We start from the raw sequence: 20,681 nt of genomic DNA on the forward strand, positions 1-20,681 counted from the left end.
AAACACCTTACTATACATGGTCGTTTTTTTCGTCTCAAAACGCCTTACTATACATGGTCGTATTTTTGGGCTAAAAACGCCTTACTATACATGGTCGTTATTTTCGTCTAAAAACGCCTTACTATCCATGGTCATTTTTATTCATCTAAAAACGCCTTACTATACATGGTCGTTTTCTTCGTCTAACAACGCCTTACTATACATGGACGTTTTTTTTCGGCTAAAAACGCCTTACTATACATGGTCGTTTTTTTCGGCTAAAAACGCCTTACTACTGACCTTCAATTCACGTCATTCAAATTCAATATAAACTATTTAAAAGTTATTCAGGTTTAATTTTTGGTGGCAAATATTCCGCCCCACAGCGTCACACCTAGTTTAGTTTTGGTTGTAAAGTGTCCTAGAGTGTCTTGAAAGACGCTTTTAATGAAATGTATTATTATAAGAAATTTCAGGGGTTATTTTTACTGACTACTTTACTGACTTTGTTTTCCTAACACACTGTCCATTGTTGTTTTCTTACAGTTCTTACAGCCGCTGTGAGACCTAACAGCCTAACATCTTGGGCCTCAGACCAGGAAATTGATGTCACAATCAAAAGATGGCTACATCTGGCTCCTGATCGAGATGGTGACAGGAAGGAGAGCATGAGAAGAAAAGAGGACATGGAGAGCGCAACAATTTGATGGACAGAAAAATACCCTTCAAGAGTAAGCTGCATCCCAATTTGGACTTTGTGTTCACTGTTAAATAAAGAAAAGTTATAAGGAGTTATATGTGAGGTTCACAAATTATGACAATAAACATTATTATTTAAATTTTTGCAGCATTTGTTTATCATTGTATGTATATGTTGTTGTTTGTGTTATTATCATATGCAATTGAATAAGTAGACCATTTCAGAATTCGAAATTTGGGACTCTCTCAATGCATAATGGGACTCATACTTTTCTGATCCGGTAAACTGTAAAATGATCACTGCAGAGATGACCGCTTTTTCTGCACTCAGTGATTGACTTGTATGCATAGTCATTTCTCAGCTTGTCTTCCGTGCCACGTCATGCCTGTTGAGTGTTGATTTACTTCATAATAAGAAACGACTGCACTAAAACATGAATTCATAAATGTACAGTATATCATTTGCTTTTATTTTTGTTTTTCTCAGTATAAATAACACGTATCCTGACTGTTCTACTCTTTGAATAAAAACACTTCATTCAAGCGTTAGGGAGTGCAAGGGGTTATGATGGAGGGGTGTTGCAAATCATGAAGACCTGCCAAGTGGTATGATCGCATTGTTTTATACATGTCCTTGGCTAGGCCTCAGCTTCAAAATCAGTCCTTGGTCCTTGGCCTTGGAGGCAAGTCCTTGGTCCTTGGCCTTGGCCTCGGGTTGCCGGTCGTTGGACACAACACTGGTACAAATACACAGTATCGCAATTCCAAAGCAAAATCTGAAATGTGTCGTCAATTAAAATTAATTCTGCTAGACAAGACTGATAAAAGCAACATTCTCTCCACTTGAGTCCTTCCTCAATAAATACAAACAAGTCTCGTTTGGCTCAGTGTCGGACCTCGCCACGTCGTGTTTCAAACCTCCTCCACGAGCTCCTGGGCGACCCCCGTCCTCTCGATGGCGCCAAAGCCGGGCGGCGACGGGGGCGAGGCGGAGGATAAGGGCGGCGTGGGGAACGAGAGCGGCAGGAAGACCACGTGCTTGACGGGACACTCGGGGGTCGTCGGCGACGACGAAGACGCCGGGGCACTTGGAGAAGCGTCCGGGGATTTGGGGGGGTCCGGTGATGGCGGCGGGTGGGCGGCGAGCTGGAGGGTCTCCTTATCGAGGGCCGTCTTCTGGTACGAGAGATGAGAAAAAAGTCCCAGTTAAGGTTTCAGCGAATTGCAAGAAGCTTCTCTCGGTTGGAGCCACCAAAGTCTACTTTTCAAAATGGTTATAAACAACTATCCGTGCTCACTCATGACAAGGGACAATTGAAAAAATGTTCCATCAACCTGCCGAGCGTGTTTTCGGAATGTACGACAAAACCCACGCAGGCACGGAGAGAACATCCAAACTCCACATAGGCAAGGACGGAGCCAGAATCGAACCCACAACCTCTGCGCTGTGACGTCAACGCACTAACCAGTCGGCCACCAGGCAGCTCCGAAAAAAAGAACATTGTCAGCCTAAAAATAACTCCATCACAGATTTTCTCTCCACTAGATGGCATCAGAGCTCGATTACAGTGAGGAAGAAGTGGAAAGTGGAAACGCCTTTCTTTCTTTCTTTCTTGAATGTGTTTTAGTCGAGAGCTCATTTCACACAGCAGAAGGAGCAACATTTGAAAGACAAGCGCGAGTGTGACGATGAAGAAGAACAGGAGACGATGGCAGGAAGTCAAGTGTGACGTCCGTAAGCCGGCCTCTGAAAATCCCAGCAGACGTGTTTTGGGAGGTTTTAGCGGCAGGATGACATGAACTCTCACGTCCATTTCCAACAAATATGAACCACAAATTCCTATTTAATCCCTTTGGTGACCTTCCCGGCGAGGCGTTTGCATGGCCGCCGGCTTCCTACATGCCCGCAAACGGCCTAATTTTGAACGCTGGGTCAACTTGGGCCTTAAATACGCTTTGCGATGTTTTCTTACCATAATGAGCGAGACGGCCGCCGTGGCGTCGCCTTGCTTGGCCGTGGAGCCGAAGTGCGTCCTCAGCTTCCCCGCCACCTCGGCCTTCATGTTGTTCTCGGCCTTGTTGTCGTTCTCCTGAAAAGCGGCACCGCGTGAGTACGGCGGGCACCTCCTGCGCCCAACGAACGTGCGTGCGGCCCTACGAGCGAGTGAGATACCGTCACCCAAGGGTGCGCATGGACGTCCCGCGCCGAGTAGCGAGCCTCCGCGTTGACCAGTAGCATCTTGCCAATCAGCTCCTGCGGTGGGACACGCCGCACAAACGCAATTCCAAATGTGTCGATGGCGCTCTTGTGAAAAGGTGCACATCGTTAGATGAGCCCAACCTTGGCCGAGTCGCTGATATCGTCCCAGTAAGGACTGGGATATTCCACTCGGCCCAGTAGAATTTGCTCAAACAGCTCCTCCTGCTGGTTGTTCTCGCTGAAACGCAATCGCACAGTCAAATGTGGAAGTGGTTAATTTGTGAATTCTCGTCCCGTCGGGACGCACCTTCGAAATGGAGGGAAGCCACACAGCAGGACGTACGCGATGACGCCCGCGGCCCAGATGTCCACCTTGACGCCGTAACTGCGGAGCAACGCGCGGTGTTTTGAATTGTTCGCGTGACGCTAACAAACAATACAAATCACAGTGACATGCTAACAGCTAGCGATGACATTTGCGGTTTTAGAAACGAACACAACCGGTTGAGCAACACATTTAGACAGACAATGAAGCACGACTCACAGGCAAGTATTATTTTTGTATTTGTCCTCGACGACAGTGATTCTCAAAGCGTGGGACAACTACCACTCACGGTATGAAAAGAACGACTGAATTAAATGCTCAAACGTCCTGATGTTACAGTGGCTTCAACCATTTTTTAAGAAATTCGGTATATTACATGTGATAAGTGTCATTCAGTTGTATTTAACTTTTAAGCAATCAAACATGTGCACGTAACATTTTTGCACTGCTAAACTGCTCATTTCGATTCATTTCAGCGATTGAAAGTACCGCAACTGTATTTCTTTGCAAATGGACGAACGCGACGACAAGACGAAGCGCCTCACCCAGACTCCGTAATGATTTCCGGCGCCACGTACGTGGGCGTTCCGCACACGGTGTACAAAGGTCCTTCCGCCACCGTCGCCAGGCCGAAGTCGCCGAGCTTGAGCGACTTTGTGCCGTCTGGATTTTCCAACACCTGCCGGGTACACGGCATCGGTGACGGCGGGCCGATGCGGGCTTAGCCAAAATCAAAAACTGACCAGTAGGTTTTCCGGCTTGATGTCTCTGTGGACGATGTTCATGTGGTGAAGGTAGCGCAAGGCGGCGGCCAGGTTGCGCACCATGACGCCGGCGCTCCTCTCCGTGTATTTAGTGGACGACGTGATGGCGTCGAATAAGTCGCCGCCCTGCAAAGCACGCCGGTAACTCACCAATTGATCAACTTTATCACTCCACAATGACGTTGACAGAGTGGCGTTGACTAGTCGCGAACCACCAAAGAGTCAAGAGGGAAAAATTGATACATTTTTTTGGGCACACACGATCAAATGGAAGGACAAAAGTTCTGTGATTATTTTCAAGTACAAGGGGCCAGTGATTGCACATATCTACCACAAGGTGAGAGAGATCATAAAGCATCAACACCATGCAGCTAACATGTACACAATCATGAGCCCGTGTTACATAGAGTATTCAGTCAATTTTCAAACAAACCAAGCAGCTAGCACATGAGGCTCATCCTTCGTGTTAGCATTTATCACGAGCCTAAATAACATGCTAGCCGTAGCTACGTCTTTGAATTTTTCACTTTTGATGGTGCCCGAGGTGCATTGGAAGACGACAAAACAGGACTGCTCAACGCAGATGGAAAAAAAACAAACAAACAAAAGCAATCAATTCAAACGAACACAAAGTAACATTGCTTTGGCTTTTTAGCAAAGCATGGCGGATAGGTTCAGTCATAAAACGAACTGTCGATACGTTACGCGACGCAGGCATTGCTCTGTATTGAACATAAATCAATAGTGCGCGTCAAACGTGTACCTTGACCAGCTCCATGACGAGACACAACTGCGAGGGCGTGTCCACCTCCTCCACCAGCATGATGATGTTGGGGTGCTTCACCCGCCTCAGCACGGACACCTCATTCTCGATCAGGTGCTCCTGCCAAAACACACTCGGATTAAAAACAGGATCAGGAATGAATAAAGAAAGAAAAAAAAAACATTAACGGCTACCTTGCCGCGGCACTTGGCCTTGTCCATGATTTTCAGGGCAAACTCTCTTCCCGTGGCCCTGAGCAGACACGCCGCAATTAGACGGCAGCCATAACCGTAAAAAGAAAAGCATTTGAAGAGCTCAGCGGGGAGCAAAGACAAAGTTAATGGAGCGAGAGAAGAATTAGCGAAGAGCTCGGAGAAATTAATGGTCCCTTAAGGGAGGAATTCACTGGTAAAAAAAACAAACAAACACGCTACAACAAGTGAATGCTGCTGCTAGGTTGTTTATGCGATACAGTGGCGGCGCTCACTCCGCAAAAGTCGGCAGTTTGGCAAACGGTCAACATGTCGTCAACAAAGAGGCTTCAAGCTGTTTGGAAGTTTGCTGTTCAATGAAAGCCGAAACAAAGACAACTACACCTTTTTGTAATTGAGGCAACTACATAGCAGCTGCGGCTCACGACAATCCATTTAGCTTAATGCTAACATATAATTGAAAACACCACTCACACGTTAGCGGGTGGCATCGGTAGTTTCGGTTTTTGAAACTTTTCAGCCGTGGATCTTTGTTGGGGTGGTGAGGAAAATATATGATAGTCCAAAATGTTGATATATTTTTTTTTTTCTACGTAGACATTTCCAGACAACATACTTAGTCTGTAAGGTAACAGTCTTGCAGTTTCACCGTTTATTAGCTCCCTCTATTGGTGTAAAGTTGGCACTGCAGTCAAGCAATGAAATAGGTTAGAATTTAAATATGACGTTTCAATGTGACAAATGTCACATTTTAAGGTCATGAATCTCAGGTTTTACGTAATTATCTTCTTAGCTACAACGATAACCTATTCTTGCAAATACGTTGTTTACGTTTCGGTCTGAGTTAAATAAACATTGGATGGGTGTGGGTCGTTGTGCTTTTTTTAAATTTTTTTTTGCGCTACTTATGGTGCTTACCATTGGACCAACAGGTTCATTGAGGTGAACATACCTCTCGACGCACTCTCTCACCACAGCAAAGTTGCCGTCTCCGATGACTTTCCCGATGACGTATTTCTCCAGGACGACGGAGGAGGTCTGGTCGCCATGGTGACCGTTAACTGTAGAATTTAAGCACAGCATCAACAGGCGACAGTCACACGGGTTCTTTTGGACAGGATGGTCAGTCCGCATTGTTGCGGATGAGAAGAAGAACGTAACGGAAAGGAAAAGATGAGAACGCGAAGGATAGGGTAGAGCATGCGATCTGGGAAGAGAGAAGAAGCAAGACGATGAAAGATGGCGGGAAGCGAAAAGGAGAAATGAGAAGACCAAGTCAAAAGGCGACAAGGAAACGGGAGCGGACGAGAACGAGGAAAGGAGACCGGGGCGTACCCTCTGGACTGGTTGTCTCCCCCTGGTGGTTGTTGAGCGAGCCGCTGACGTTTGAATTGGAGCTGTGATGTGAAGGAGCCGTCTACGGAAGGAACAAAAATCATCACAGTTGGCCTTCGAATCAAATCGATGCTGCAATCACCATGGCAACAGGAACCCGTCTGTCTAATCTAACCCATTGCGACTTTCGTGCGTGTGCTTTTAAGACCACATTGAGGGACTTGGGTTGATGCGAAGTCGGCCGCTTCCATGTCACCAAATCCTAAAATCCGTCGCTAATTCTCGACTCGGCCTACGAAGGGGGCACGCGCCTTTGCCAATTGGCTGCATCAGCCGTCTCAATCTAGACTCTGTGTCGTCTGCAAGCATCAAAAATCCGGCGATAAAGCAGATTAACATTTCCACACGCCAGAAAATACTCCCAAAGTGCCAGCCGCGATACCGAATTGATTTTGAAGTGGGTCAAAAGCATCGCGGGCCTGCCTCTGAGCTACGCATCGCCTACCTTGAGAGCGGGGAGGCTTTGGGGGCTGGTGGGCGACGGCGTGGACGACTTGGCCGACCTCGACGTGGCGACGTGACCGTTTACTGCGTGGAGAAAGATCGCATCTTTGTGTATATTAAAACAAAACCAAAAAAAAAATAAAAGGCTCGGGGTTAGCATGTGTTGCATGTCCTAAACTCACCCGGAGATTTAGCAGGACACTGAGTGGTGGAGTAGCGGGTTGCACGCCTCGCTAAAAGCCAAGATGTGGATTTGGAGAATAGGACAAGACGGGAGAACAGCCTGCAAGAGCGCCACCTTGTGGATTACCTGCGCCGGGAGACTTGCTGCGTCGCGAAGGTCCAGGACTCTTGCTCGTCCGGTTTGGGGTGACCGAACGACCGTGCGACGACTTCAGCACTTTGCACTCTGCCAAACGTTGACACAATATCAATCGAAATGTTGTCGCGATGGTCAAAGAAGGCCGACAAAGACTGAGAGTCGACCGCATGACGGCACATCGTCACGATGCCACGACGATACGGACGCGTGGCGTGATGTTCGGACGTGATGTGATTGATTAGTCGCTCATTTGTGGTGAAATTGTGCTTTAGGTTCATGGAAGACTTTAAGTGGCTATTTCCATGTTTTTTTTAATTTTATTTCTTCTCTTTCATTTCTTCAATCTTTATTGTTTATCTTTTTTAAGTACATCCTCCACATTTCTTACAGGACGTAAATATACAGAAATGAGCTAAAATGTTCGTTTTCATCGACTGTCCCTTTGGCAGATGACAGTTTGATACAAATTCATCACGGACAGAGAGACGCTAATGCGAAGTGACTTTTAACAAAACAAGTGCGGTTTCGGTTTCGTTTAAAGCTTTAAATGATCCACGGTGGCTGGTTGAAGACTCCAAATTGTCTTGGATGTTCATAAAAATAAAAGAGGATTTGACGGCCAATGGCAGTGCTGGTGTTCGCGGGTCAGGACTGCAAAGTGCTTCGTAAATAAACTCTTTGCCTTGATTTCAGCATAAGCCTAACCGACACATTTCTGCATTTAAAAAAATAAAAATAAAATAAAAAATTAATCGGATATCGACCGGTGTCCCTGAAAGGGTTCAAACACAATCACAACACTGACGAAAAAAAAAAAATCATAATTTGATTATTTTCCAGCATTGTTCAAGCCCTTCTCATGACATCAGCGAACACGGCATTGTCTTGGATTGGATCGGGGAGCGTCTTGTGTCGTTTGTTCGGCTGATAAAACTGCAAGGAACAAAAAAAAATAAAGTGCAACAGGATGTCAACGCTTTGGACCGAAATAAACTTTGGATTCCTTCCCTCGAGGGTCGCTCGCATTGGCCACACTTCCCGTTCCTGACCCCTCGTCAGCCAATCAATGAACGAACTTAAATCAATACCGCTCTCTCCCCACGCTAATCAAAAGAGCAGCCGCACCAAAACAAAACTCCGCCGCAAAAAACAAAGAAGGGAAACACCCGACGCATACAGCACATACGCACTCACGACACGCTCTGTGGTCCAAGCGAGAGGAGAAAGGCGACAGTGGCCAACAGCTGCAATAACACGACACGAAACCACGACGGCAACGACAGACGGACGCGTGCGCAGTTCGTCGGGAGGGGGCCTACCCGTCACAAAGGCTGCGGAAGCCTTACCGCTGTGATCCAACGCAAAGTCGTCGTGGGCGTAGCGGTACTTCTCCGGGCCGCACGCGATGAACACGTCGTCATCGCCGAAGAAGTCCTGCAAGCACGTGATCTGGAACAAAAGCACGGCAGAATTTTGGTGCATTTTGTTTTCGGATAAAGACGATTGAGCAATTTCATGTCGATGAGATTTTTGGTTGCGCCGAAATTTCTTGACTTCTTCTTCATGGAATTGGCTTCCAAAATGGCTACCTCAATAAAAGAAATGTTTTTTAAATGGGCGCGGAGCATGTGTGCGTGGAAATTTTCATGCCTCCTGTTATTGTAGACGTGGCCACCAAATTTCATGCGGGTCAAGTGAGTTTTGATGTCATTTTTAAGTGCATACACAGTTGTGGTTGCCGACTTGATTTGGAACAAATCCGATTCAAGACCCGCAGGTGAAATCAGGTCATTTTTGTCGACGGGCGACTTATTTTTGCTGGTCAAAGTGAAAAAATAAAAATAATTTTAAAAAAACAAGGTTATTTTAGTGAGTGAAAATGCTTAAAAAAACAAGAATGAACTGAAATCTGAAAAATGATCTCAAAAGCCTCAGCTTTCGAGGTTCATTTTAAACGGATGTATTTTATCTCCGTAGAGAAGAAAGGATGTCAAAGTTTCCGTTTTTATTTTATTTATTTATTTTTAAATACAAGTCTTAGTAAAATATATATTTTTTAAACAAATATTCCATGTTTAAATAAAATAAAACTAATACTAAAACTAATAAAAACTAAAAGAAAACGAAGCAAGTTTGGAAAAAAAATCTAAAGTTAATAACAAACAGGCATGTTTTAAAAACGAATGTAAAGTGAATAAAAAAAAATTTAAAAAGTCAAAACAAAATAAAAATGACTGTCATGAAAAATCCAAAACTATTCCAAGCCGGGTGAGAACGGAGAAGAAATACCAAGCATCCATATGCGTCCCTCCGCTGCTGTTGTACATGTAACAGTGGGAAGGGAGAACCTGCAAAAGATGAGTTCAATGATCGCCCCCGCACGTTGGTAACCACGTCATTTTACTAATCGCATGTTGCTGCGTGCAGTGTGGGTGCGAGGTGTCCCGAAAAAGCAAACGCCACCGAGAAAGGAGCGGCGGGAGTGAACAGCCGAAAATAGCTCATGTGGGCAGCAGGCGCAGTCATCGGTGCTACCAAACGGAACTCGAGCACATTTACGGCATTGGACAAATAAAAAGAAGGTCCGGCGTGTTCCGATCAGGTCCGCTTCCGTCCACCCGTACGATCCGCTTTTTAAGCGCACGCGCAGCAAAACCACGACATGTTTGACATGCATAAGCCGGGCGGCGTCATTTTGTTGTCGGAATTCGGCAGCTGAGCAGCGCACCGGGGAGACGAATGCTACGGTTGCCGTGGCAACCAAAGCCTGCAGGGGCGGCGGCCTCAATAGTCAGGGCGTGGCTATTGCGGCATCGGGTGTGACCGGCACGGTGCCCCGAGGGGCGATGACCGCCGAAGGACGACTGGCGTGGAAACGTAGCCCCCCCCCCCCCATCCCCACGCCTCCGGGCGAGGCACGACGGGTGCCACAATGATGTCAAATTTTCGGTTCCTGCCGGCCAAAATTAAGGACATGACCGACGGATTGCACACGGTGGGCAAACTGATCGCCAAACGGGGAGCGAGACTCGACATCTCGGGTCATTAGCCTCGGCGACCAACGAGAGACGAGCGCGTCGGCGCGCGCACTGGGGAGGACAGTTGGAGGTTGGAAAGGGGTCAAAAAAAAAAAAAAAAAAAAAAGGAGGCCATCTTTGTCAGGCGGGATTAACCATCACGCCGCCAGAAAGGTTGGAACGTCGTTGGGAATGACGCCTTGTCGCAACAACTCAAGTGCAAAGCTCGTTGAGCCGCGCGTGGCCGCAACGGCGCGGCAGGAAGACAACGAGGCACATGATGTGGGACGGAAACTAATCTGGGTGGGCTCTTTTCCACTTGGTAGGATTTCAAGCCATTTGGTGGCCTGGTTTTTGTTGGGGGGGGGGGGGGGGGGGTTCTGTTGTCACGTTCTTCGAGACTGATTCCGAACTGTGCGCTTAAACAGTTTTGTGGTTTTGCGTCGTTGAGCCGAGCTGATAGAATCGGCGCTACGAAAAAGGTAGAATGAAGGCGGTTGCGTCCCCGCTTGGAGGCTCCAAAAACGTGGCTCACCGCTGCTCCAAAAGCCACCACAAAAGTTTCCGCAAGACCTGCTGCCAATCGACATTTCTTGCCCTTCACGTTTGGCGACCTGCACATACAAAAAAAAAAAAAAAAAAAAAATCCCCGCTTTTGTCTTTCCGACCTGCCGGGAGGCAGTTGTCGGACAACAGTTAATGATACAGGCGGGTGGCGGGGGTTGCGCTCCCCCAACGTGATGCCGACTGGACCTGAAAAGAGCGTTTGAGAGGCTGATGACATCATACAATGGAACACAATAGACGCCGTCCCCGTTCTTGCCCCCCCCCCCCCCCCCGCCACCGTTCACACTTTCTACACACACCCCAACCCCCACCCTAAAACAAAACCGTCCGTCTGTTGTCTGCTGGACTTTTGCAAACTATTTGAAGCGTGGGAAAGTCAATGTTTTAGCCTCGCAAACTTTTGGCGGCGGAGAGAAAATGCTCGATAACTTCCATCGTGACGTGCGGTCGGGACAAAGCAAATTTCTCCTCCGATGACCTTAATGCCGGCGCTTTAATCCACACTTGGCCCTGAAAACGATCAGATGGCATCCCCGTGCGACGCCGACCGCGCTGATCTGTCTGAGGCTGCCGCCGCCGTGGCGCGTTGCCCCTCGATGACGATGAACCTGTTCGTCGGTGAAACCTTTTGATGGCGGGGCAAGAGAGGGGGGCGGGGGGGAGGGAGACGAGGGCTGCTTTGGAGAATCGGGGCCAGCAAGGCAGCGGTGGAAGATGATGCCACAGTCGTTCAAGGTGGAGATAAGCCAAAATCTGTCGTGTCTTTGATCTGCAATGTCGCCCAGAGCCAGAAAATGGCCTTCGTTTGCTGTTGCTCGGTTGATCGCGCGATCAGAAACCACGTGAGGCTTCATATTAACACCGGTCAAGTTCAAAAAAACTTCATCAATTCAATGGCGTAGGCAAAAATCAATAAATAAACATTTTAAACAGCCTTCCGATTGGGGCTCATTTGGACGAACGTCTTCGAAGCATTTCATCAAAGTATGAGCGCTGAAATTAATCTAAAACGGTGTCATGGGGTCATTTTTTTTCCCCCTAACTTTCCAGGCCTGTTTTTTTCACAGATATCTCCTCCAAAATGGCTGCTCGCAACAAACCGATGCCCTTTTCAATCAGCAGTCCTAACCAAGCTTCATTTGGTGTCATATAACCCGCAGCAAATTAGGCGGGTGAAAACCAATCCAAGCCTTGGCGACATAAATTGATGAAGCCGGCACGGATGAGAGGCAAAACGTCTTTAAGGCAAAGCAAAGCGGTCCCAAGTTGCGATACTCATGTGAACCGATTAACGGCCTTCTGGGGCCACTGAACTTTTGACCAACAAACAGGATCTGTATGAGTCTCGCGTTAGTCTGAGGCGAGACAATCGACAACAGGCGGCACATATCAAAAAAAAAAAAAGAGAAGCTCTTTAAGAGCAGATGTTCCAATTATCCGCGCTGGGGCTCGTTTCCTCTCCCTGCCGAGTTGTTTACCTTCCGAGTTGCAGATACTGAGCGCTTTGGGATAGAAGTGGACTTGGTGGGTGCTGAAACGATTCCGTGCGAAAAGGTGCAAGTACACAAAAATATCAAGGAGAGTGTAATCACAAAAAAAAAAAAAAGAAAGAAAATATCGGGACCGCGACCTTTGAACCCGCGATAGAGGTGAGGTTGATTATATGATGAGCTCTTGGTGAAGTTCAACAACGTAAAAATGAGATTGTGTCTTCAAAGCGGCGGCTGATGAGCGGCGAGAATGAACATTCAGTCTGAAGAGCACAAGTCAAGAGAGAGCACCATTGTGCGCACGCACCGCACGCACGCCACCTGACAGCTGAGCTTGGGCGCTCCCTTCCAGCTTATCGGTCTAATTATCCGGTGGTGGCATGGAGCCCCAGTAGATTGCGGGGGGGGGGGGGGATCATGCGGGCACGTGTGCGACACCCCACTACTGTTTATGTGTGCCTGCAGTTGGTGGGACTCCAATGGCGTCTGCAGGGCGGGTGGCTGGGCCCCCTTTTCTTTTTTTTTTTTTGAAGGAGGAGCAGATGGTAGGCTGCAGCTGGGGGCGTCAGCCCTCACAGGGTGTGTTGTGTCCACTGTGTTTATTGGCTTGACTGAGTGAGCAAACAAAGGGCTTTCAAGGAAAATAAAAAGCGGCCTTTGGACTCCAGGAGAGAATGTTGAGTGAAAATGCAAAAGAATTGACGATTTAACTTCGTATGAAATGTTGATTACTGACCACTAAAGATAGTTTTGTTGTTGTTGTTGTTTGTTTTTTCAGGGATGGGTGGGTGGGGTGGTCGCACGTGCTCCAGCACTCACCTCATGATATTTTAAGAACGCATTGCGGCAATTGCGCAAGTGGGGCGAGTTGGAACGGGGGTGGGCGCGAACTTGACTCGCGCACGACGGAGGCCTCCAACGTGTCTTCATTTGCGCCTGGTTGACGTGACTGCGACGTGTCATTACGTGCCCACGCGATTGAATGCGTTTTAATTACTAGGACCGCTGACGCAGCTGCAGCTGATAAATCGCCGTCTACACCGGATCACCAAACTGCTCAAAATGGAGCGCGTTACTCGGCGGCGACCAACAGGGGCGCCGCTAAGTCAGTCTGGTTCTGACGAAGAACGATGTGGGCAGTTGACCTCGATCGAGGCAATGATCTGCGAACGCTGTGAACTGCTGCACACGAATGGCACACGAATGGCACACTTGGACTTCTGGGGTGAAGCATCATCGAAAATGAAGCGGATTTCTGAGGTTATGGAGACAACGGGGAGTTTTTTTGTTTTGTTTGAGGGCAAAGTCGACAGCGCGGGCGCAGCTGCTGCGGCAGCCATGTTTCAGGCCACTGTGGACAAAACGCGGGTGAGACGGCGATGGGCAAACATGACAGATTTGAGATGTTTGACCTGACAAATATTTGAGTGAATTTGTTTTTGGACGGAAAACTACTGTTGTATTCTTTCCCCCCCCCGGCAGTGCACACTGGCAGAAGCAGCATTCTGGACCAACTGGAGACGCTGAATGGAGGATTGGCTGACTCCAAAGTAAAGTGCATTGCAGTAATTCAGCCGAGATGCGACGATGGCCTGAATGACTGTTTCAAAGTGCTCGTGAGAGGTTTTACTTTAGCCAGCCGCTTAGGATGAAAGAAGCTGGATTGATCAACGGCACCGATTTGCCGCTCCAATTTAAAATGCTGACACCGATGCTCATGCTGCCAGGCCAAGCCAGGCAGAGGATTCGTTTGACTCTGCCAGGGCAACAAAGAAGCTCCAAAGCTGCCAGCTGTCCACTCGTCAAACCGCGGCTACCGTTGCCCCTGGCACCATATTGGAAACGAAGCCCTTCAACACGCGTTGAACAAAGACACTTACTTGCTTGCCTTGCAGCGTGTAGAGCCTCTTCACGGCACCCGAGTCCAGCTTGATGGCGTCCGTGATGTCGGCGAGCACCTGCTCAAAGGAGTGCGCCGTCTTCCTGTTGAGCAGGACGCGCACGGCCTTGCGCGGTTTGACGCCGCTGCGCACCACCGTGACCAGCTTGGGCTTGATGAAGTCTTTGGGCTGGCGCTGCTGCTGCTGCTGCTGCTGCTGCTGCTGCTCGCCCCTGGGCGCCACCAGCGACGACATGGAGCGCGACGTGCCCGTCTTGCTGCCCACGGCCCAGTTAGGGTTGACGTTCCTGGCGTAGTCCACGCGGCGGAAGGGCTCGTTGGAGGCGCACACGTAGCTTTCTCCTAGGGGGGGGAAGAGAAAGAAAGTGGAGCATTTGCTTCGGGGCCGCAGAGAACGTCAACGAACGTTTGTTTGATTGACACGCGCCACTATGTCTTAAAGCAGGGATCACCAACCTTTTTGAGAGTGAGAGCTACTTCACGTGTACCGATTGTGTGAAGGGATACCAAATTGATACGCGTCTGAAATAACGTGTGTACAAATTACAGTGATCCCTCGCGATTTCGCGGTTCGTTTATCGCGGCTTCGGCGCATCGCGGATATTTTTCAAACATTCATAACATTTTTTTTTTGAAGTCCGCAAAAATCAGTGTGTGTGTGTGTTAGTGCGCTCTGCTCAAGCGCAAAGGCCCACGTGGGGCAATTTTTCTTAAATATACAGTACATGTTAATTGGTCGCTACTTTGCGGATTTTCGTTTATCGCGGGTGGTTTCGGTCCCCATTAATCGGGATAAACGAGGGATTACTGTACATTTAATAATATTAGGAATGTGTTATTTTGCATCGTTAATGATTTTAATTTTCAGGCTCTGATCATCTTAAAGATGCGTCACAATGCTGCCCGTGTTTGTATCTTTTTTTCAACTAGCAAATCACAATCCTCGCACCGGCGGGCTACCTGGCGCCCGCGGGCACCACGTCGGTGACCGCTGTCTTCGAGCTTGTGTCGTAAAAGCAAGAAGAGACCGTGGAGCGACCGTCGGATGTCCACCCGGACCGAATTGGCCATACGTCGTCAAAGTCGAAAGGGCGAACAAACTTTGTCAGAGAGCAAATCTAATGAGCAAACAAAAGCTCCTCAAATCAAGAGATCGCGTTCCTCATTTGAAGGCCAAGTATCGAACCATGTCAACAAAAGGCAGGCTCGGCCTTTTCAACATTGGCCTGCCGAGTGAGCTGCTGCGCTGGCCTTCATCCAAGGCAAGATTTTCTGCCAGCATTCCAGTCGGGGAGTGGACACGCAAATATTTCCCCCTCAGAGCTAGCACCAAGTGTGACGCTGGCAGCGGATCGGTCCGATTGCGGCGCTTGAATTTGAATCCGCTAAGCGCAGCTGATCCATCCGCCTCTGATCAGGTGATGCGCATGTGGGAAGCAGTTGATGAGCGGCGCACAGGCTAATCCTTTCAAAACTACGTGCCAGAGAGACGCTGACGTTTCCTAATGCGTGTCAAGAGGAACGAACGGAGCTTCTCGGTGTAACAAGGCCGTTTTGACGAGGTCTCCCTTGATACTTGGCTTGATTCGGCTTGCTAATTATATAGCGAGGCCACAGAAGGAGGACGGGGACTTTTATGCGGCTGTCATTAAACTATTGGGGTGGGGTGGGGTGGCGGGGGGGCTGGATCACCTCGCAACTGTGTAAGGACCAGTGACACGGATCTCAGGTGCGGCAAAGGGAGGTGCCGCCCACCTCCAGTCGCCCCCGGGAGACAAGTCTGCCGTCCTCTTGCGGACGACAGATGCGGTCAAAGCAGCCCGCCAGACGGGAACTAGCAAGCTGTTTTTAAACACAAAGTCCACCCAAAATAAAGCGATGATGAGACAACCCGAACATTTTCAGGCTGCAGTCCCGCAGTCGATCCTCTTGAGGCGTCCAACAAAAAGGTTCAAAGCTTGCACAGGCGCCAAAATGTGTTCTCGGACTTGTACCCGTGAAGCCCTCAAGTGAACCATTAGCATGAACGAACTATGCAGGAGTTGGCTTGGAATGCTACCCCGCCTGATTTACTGCGGCAGATGGAAAGGGCCGCAAATTGTGCCAGCATTAAAGCACCCCCCGCCCCCAGGTCTATTTGCCGAAATGCAGAGAGGTAGCCTTTCGAGGTGATACGCCATACATTTTTAATCACAATTTAAAACTGACTTTATAAATAGTCTCTGCTGATCTTCTGTCACAAGTACACAAAAGAATAAGATTGACAACGCTTTAGTTGTTGGACTCATTTGGTGGTACGGGGGCTGGTTCGGCCTCAGGCAAATGCTGAGTAGGGCGTTCGTTACCATAACAACCGAGCCCAGAGCTAAAGTATCAAAATGAAGCGGAGGGCTCTTCGGTCTTGTCAATTGAGGGACCTTGATGACACCTTGAGTACGTTTTTCACTCATTCGCCCCTTTCGCATCCAGGTCAATGAATCAAAGCCAATGCTGGCTAATATAAACATTTCTCCCACCCCCCCCCCCTTTTTTTTTTCACCGGAGCGGCAACGTCCGGCTCAGTAATCCCATCCAGTCGCGAGTCAATTGCTCTCCGTTGGATTTGCGCACAAAAAACTGTTGACGGACCTCAATCGATGGCAGCAAACCGCTGAGCGCTGCGAAAATGTCGACCCACGCAGTGGGAAAGATGACAAGAGGTAGCTCGTCGGCTGATCTGAACTCCTCTCTGGATATCTTTGAAGCTCTGTTTTCGTTTGATTGCAGTCCAGAGGTTTCACTACTTTCATCCCGACCATAAAAGTGAGTTGAGCCTGTGAAGTCGGCTAAAACTTTGTTATGGAGGAAGCACTGAACTGACGTTGAATTGCACCGGGGAAATAACATTTTACAGTCCAGTCAAACAAATTACGACCAATTGCAGCTGTAAGCGCCAATGACTGGGCCGTCGCGTCACTTTTTCATGGCGAGCGCTCAAAATGGTGAGCAAATGTTGACGCCCACATTAGATTAGCAAAAAAGGCTTTGCAATTTAGCGGTGCCCCTCTGACCCTTTTCACTGATCAACACAGAATTCAGTATACATGCCGGTGATAACTTATTGCAGGAATTAGTCTAAGACAGGGGTGTCAAACTCATTTTTGCCGAGGGCCACGTTGAAGTGACCGTTTTCCTTGGAGGGCCATTATGACTGTGAAAGCATTGAAAGAAGTCGAGAATAATGGTTGATTCAACGATTGTTTAAGTTACTGCAAAGAGGGGTTTGGTAAGAAGAAAATGCTTACAATATCTCTCTTATTTATTACATATGAGAAGTTGAAATGATCTGGCGGGCCAGATCTGGCCCCCGGGCCGTGAGCTTGACACCTGTGGTCTAAGAGGATACATACACAATATCGACAATGAGCATATTGTCCACCCCCCCCCCCCCCCTCGGTCTAAACAAGTACGTGTAACTGACGACTAATTTTTTTCTTATAGTGTTTCTTGAAGCCAGAAAGTTGACGTTTGAAAAGACTTCAGTTTTGTGTCATGTCCGTGATCAATTTTCTTTCCACACATTTAAACAACTGAATGAGCATCCTCAGAGACTGGTGATTCCATCACTTTTGCCAGGGGTTCGACTTTTGGGCCAGACGGACACTTGGGAAAAAAAAAAAAAGCTCCCAAATTGTACGCTTTAGCTTGCTTTTTTTCCTCACCACCTTACCCTCCACCAGCTCGTCAAGGCTGCTGATCTTCCTGCCCCCGTCCAGGGCATACAGGGTCCGGACCCCCTGCGGCAGGTTGACGTTGTCCGACAGCGAGCGCGTCAGCTCCATGAGCAGCGCATCCATGGAGCGGAAGCGGTCGGAGGACACCGCGTACACCAGGCCCTTAAAGTACTTGTCCCCGTTTCGGTAGAAGCGCACTTTCCTGGCCTTCTTCTCCGACGTGAGCGACTGCAGGGTTCGAGTCCGGTAGAAGCTGCAGTGCGCGCTGTGAGCCGGACTGGCCGCCAGTCCCGCGCCCCGGGAGGACCCTGAGCCGGCGGCGTGGAAGCCCGCAGCCCTCGGCGTCCGGTGCTGCTTGCTGTCGCGCTCCTCAAAGTGCTCGAATTCGATGCTCCTGCTCAGCGACATGTCGTGCGGTGTTTTAAACCCAAACCAACTTTCGGTGACGATCGGAGAGCCAGAGGTTGCTACAAAACGAGCCCAAAAGCGGTTCGACTTAGTTGCTTCGACATGTTGAGTTGTCCTGAAGACGACGAAGTTGGTCCAAAGAAACTTTAAGGAGGTTCGAGAAGAGTTCCATCAGCTTTCCGCGGTTCGACTGCGGCCAGCGAGCGTGAATTGTGTCAAATATAATGAATCAATGGATGTTTGGATGAATGGATAGCGCGTGAGCGAGCCAGGGAAGCCCGGAAGCCCAACCCGCACTCACGTCTCCGGGTCCTAATGCCTGCCCAATTCGATGAGACCGAAGTACAGTACAGTATACGTTTTTGGACACAGCCGTGGTGGTTCTTTAAGTCCGAAGGGGGAATCAAACCCCCTTTACTGTGCGTGCGTGCGTGCGTGCGTGCGTGCGTGCGTGCGTGCGTGCGTGCGTGCGTGCGTGCGTTTTATTAAACAACATTCTCTCAGGCGGCCCGGTAGTCCAGTGGTTAGCACGTCGATTCACAGTGCAGAGGTACCGGGTTCAATTCCAACTCCGGCCTCCCTGTGTGGAGTTTGCCTGCGTGGGTTTTCTCTGGGTACTCCAGTTTCCTCCCACATTCCAAAAACATGCATGGCAGGCTGATTGATCACTCTAAATTGTCCCTAGGTGTGAGTGCATGGTTGTTCGTCTCTGTGTGCCCTGCGATTGGCTGGCAACCAATTCGGGGTGTCCCCCGCCTACTGTCCGAAGAGAACTGGGCTCCAGCACCCCCCCGCGACCCAAGTGAGGATAAAGCGGTTCGGAAGATGAATGAATGAACTTTCTCTCAAAAATGTCTTTATCGTTGTATTAACACATTCTTGTCGTATGAAGTTTTACTTTTGTAAAATATAACGTTAACATGTTAAGATTACATTTCTTCATGAATATTTTGAGCACAAAGTAATGTGACATGTGCATATGAAACGTTTTAACTATCTTAAAATCATACAACTATCTTGGGACTATTGTGGTTCCATTCTTTGAAAAATAGAACTTTTTTAACTTGGTTTTTCTAAATACTGCAACTTGTTAATAAATAAAAAAAATACAAATACAATATTACCCTTGTGGAGTTTTTCTCCCGTGCATGGGAGGTCCAATTTCTTTCCTCAAAACAATGAAACGTTATTCTCATTATGACTTTATTTTCAACATCATATTCTTTTTAATCTTAACATGTTATGCCTGTAAAATTATTGTATTATATTCAATAATATATTATTTAAAAAATATATCTCTATACATTTTTGTTTATCTGAGAACGAAGTTACTATCAAGAGATTTTTACAACTATACCGCCCACGTACTTCCAAGGACGCCTGCGGGATTCTTCCCTCCCCAAGCCAGCTGTGTCGGATGTACCGCGTGAGGCGACTGCAAGGGAGGAAGTGAGAGCGCAGAAAGCAAATTGGAGCACTTTTCCTGGAGCCAGGCAACAGGATATCCTGTACAGCAAGATGACAGGCGTCCCATTCTCCTCTATAAACAACAAGCAGGTCAGAGGGGAAGTCTTCAAAGTCGGGTCCGTGTTCCCTTCACTGCGTTCACTGAAATGATCATATTATGACGAACTCAGGAGGATAATCATTGTTTTCATGCTTTGTGCAAAAGAAACCAGCACTTACAAAACATATTCCCAGCTTCATTTCCAATCCCCTCCAAAATGATTGGAACACTGAGCTCCAATTCTCGATATTGACACACTTCCAAAACAAAGAGTCCCTCAGGGGGAAGAAGTGGAAGGTTTTAGGTTGTCCGGGCCCACCACGGAACGTAAACACTATAGAACATGCATTTATGGCATTTTAGATCGAAACTGAAGGGAGTGGACAAGGAATTTATCCAGTCTAAAATAAACCAAGTCTTGCACAAGGAATAGTTTGGCTTTGGCGCCATCTTGTGGCATTTTAGCGTGTTTCAAAAACAGTGAAAGCATTTTTTTAAAGCGAATAATGGAGGATCTGTCCCCCCCCCCCCCAAAACTGGGAATAGCTGAATGTGCAGGCCGGGGCAACGCTGTAAATAGATCCCCTACGTCACAGAAAAATCTCAAGAGTTGACTACAAACCTAGTTCCACTGAAGTTGGGACGGTGTGTTGTACATAAACAGAATACAAAATGATTTCCAAAACACGTTTAACATACACTTAATTGAAGACGCTACAAAGACGAGCTATTTAATGTTCAAACTGATAAAATGTGTTTTTAGCGAATAATCTTTAACTTTGAATGTTATGGATGCAACCCCCCCCCCTAAAAAAAGCCCGCAGGATTAGCAAATATGAACGATGATGCATACATCATCATGCACATGGAATGTGTCAGAAAATTTGCATGACGAGCAGTTGGGACGCTGACGGTTGTCTTTCGCGGTGCATACGAACCAAACCAGCTGGCAGGTTAACTTGCCTGACGTCAGAGT

General features: G+C 48.0%; 1 protein-coding gene and 1 long non-coding RNA gene across 5 annotated transcripts; one reads left to right on the plus strand and one right to left on the minus strand.

The window, feature by feature from the left end:
- Window positions 1-1,127: 1,127 nt before the first annotated feature.
- dclk2a (doublecortin-like kinase 2a) lies at window positions 1,128-18,481 on the minus strand. Of its 4 annotated transcripts, none has more exons than XM_086119943.1 (17): window positions 17,787-18,481; window positions 14,058-14,419; window positions 8,423-8,552; window positions 7,092-7,190; window positions 6,964-7,014; window positions 6,783-6,865; window positions 6,278-6,359; window positions 5,895-6,003; window positions 4,925-4,982; window positions 4,731-4,850; window positions 3,947-4,093; window positions 3,749-3,882; window positions 3,186-3,263; window positions 3,020-3,116; window positions 2,837-2,932; window positions 2,652-2,768; window positions 1,128-1,851 (listed from the first exon to the last, which is right to left on the minus strand). In XM_086119943.1, the coding sequence occupies exons 1-17, from the start codon at window positions 18,196-18,198 to the stop codon at window positions 1,591-1,593; spliced, it is 2,436 nt and encodes an 811-aa protein (XP_085976069.1). In that variant the 5' UTR covers window positions 18,199-18,481; the 3' UTR covers window positions 1,128-1,590. The 4 variants fall into 4 exon arrangements, with proteins under 4 accessions (XP_085976069.1, XP_085976071.1, XP_085976068.1 ...); XM_086119945.1 differs by having other exon boundaries at window positions 2,852-2,932; window positions 17,787-18,480; XM_086119942.1 differs by having other exon boundaries at window positions 1,128-1,854; window positions 17,787-18,479.
- On the plus strand, window positions 13,098-14,978 carry LOC147199875 (uncharacterized). Its single transcript, XR_015101821.1, has 2 exons — window positions 13,098-13,545; window positions 13,660-14,978. It is a non-coding gene; the product is annotated as an uncharacterized LOC147199875 (long non-coding RNA).
- Window positions 18,482-20,681: the final 2,200 nt, after the last annotated feature.

Source organism: Hippocampus guttulatus, chromosome 9 (genome assembly GCF_054856545.1).
Source record: "Hippocampus guttulatus isolate MCC_2025c chromosome 9, RoL_Hgut_1.0, whole genome shotgun sequence".
NCBI lineage: Eukaryota > Metazoa > Chordata > Actinopteri > Syngnathiformes > Syngnathidae > Hippocampus > Hippocampus guttulatus.

What these genes read in the sequence shown, in the direction of transcription:
- dclk2a (XM_086119942.1), bottom strand. Translation starts at nt 18,198, where the DNA reads ATGTCGCTGAGCAGGAGCATCGAATTCGAGCACTTTGAGGAGCGCGAC. An exon ending in GGAGACAACCAGTCCAGAGG is followed by an intron (nt 6,004 to 6,277) that starts GTACGCCCCGGT and finishes TAAATTCTACAG; the next exon opens with TTAACGGTCACCATGGCGAC. An exon ending in ATATCAGCGACTCGGCCAAG is followed by an intron (nt 2,933 to 3,019) that starts GTTGGGCTCATC and finishes GTCCCACCGCAG; the next exon opens with GAGCTGATTGGCAAGATGCT.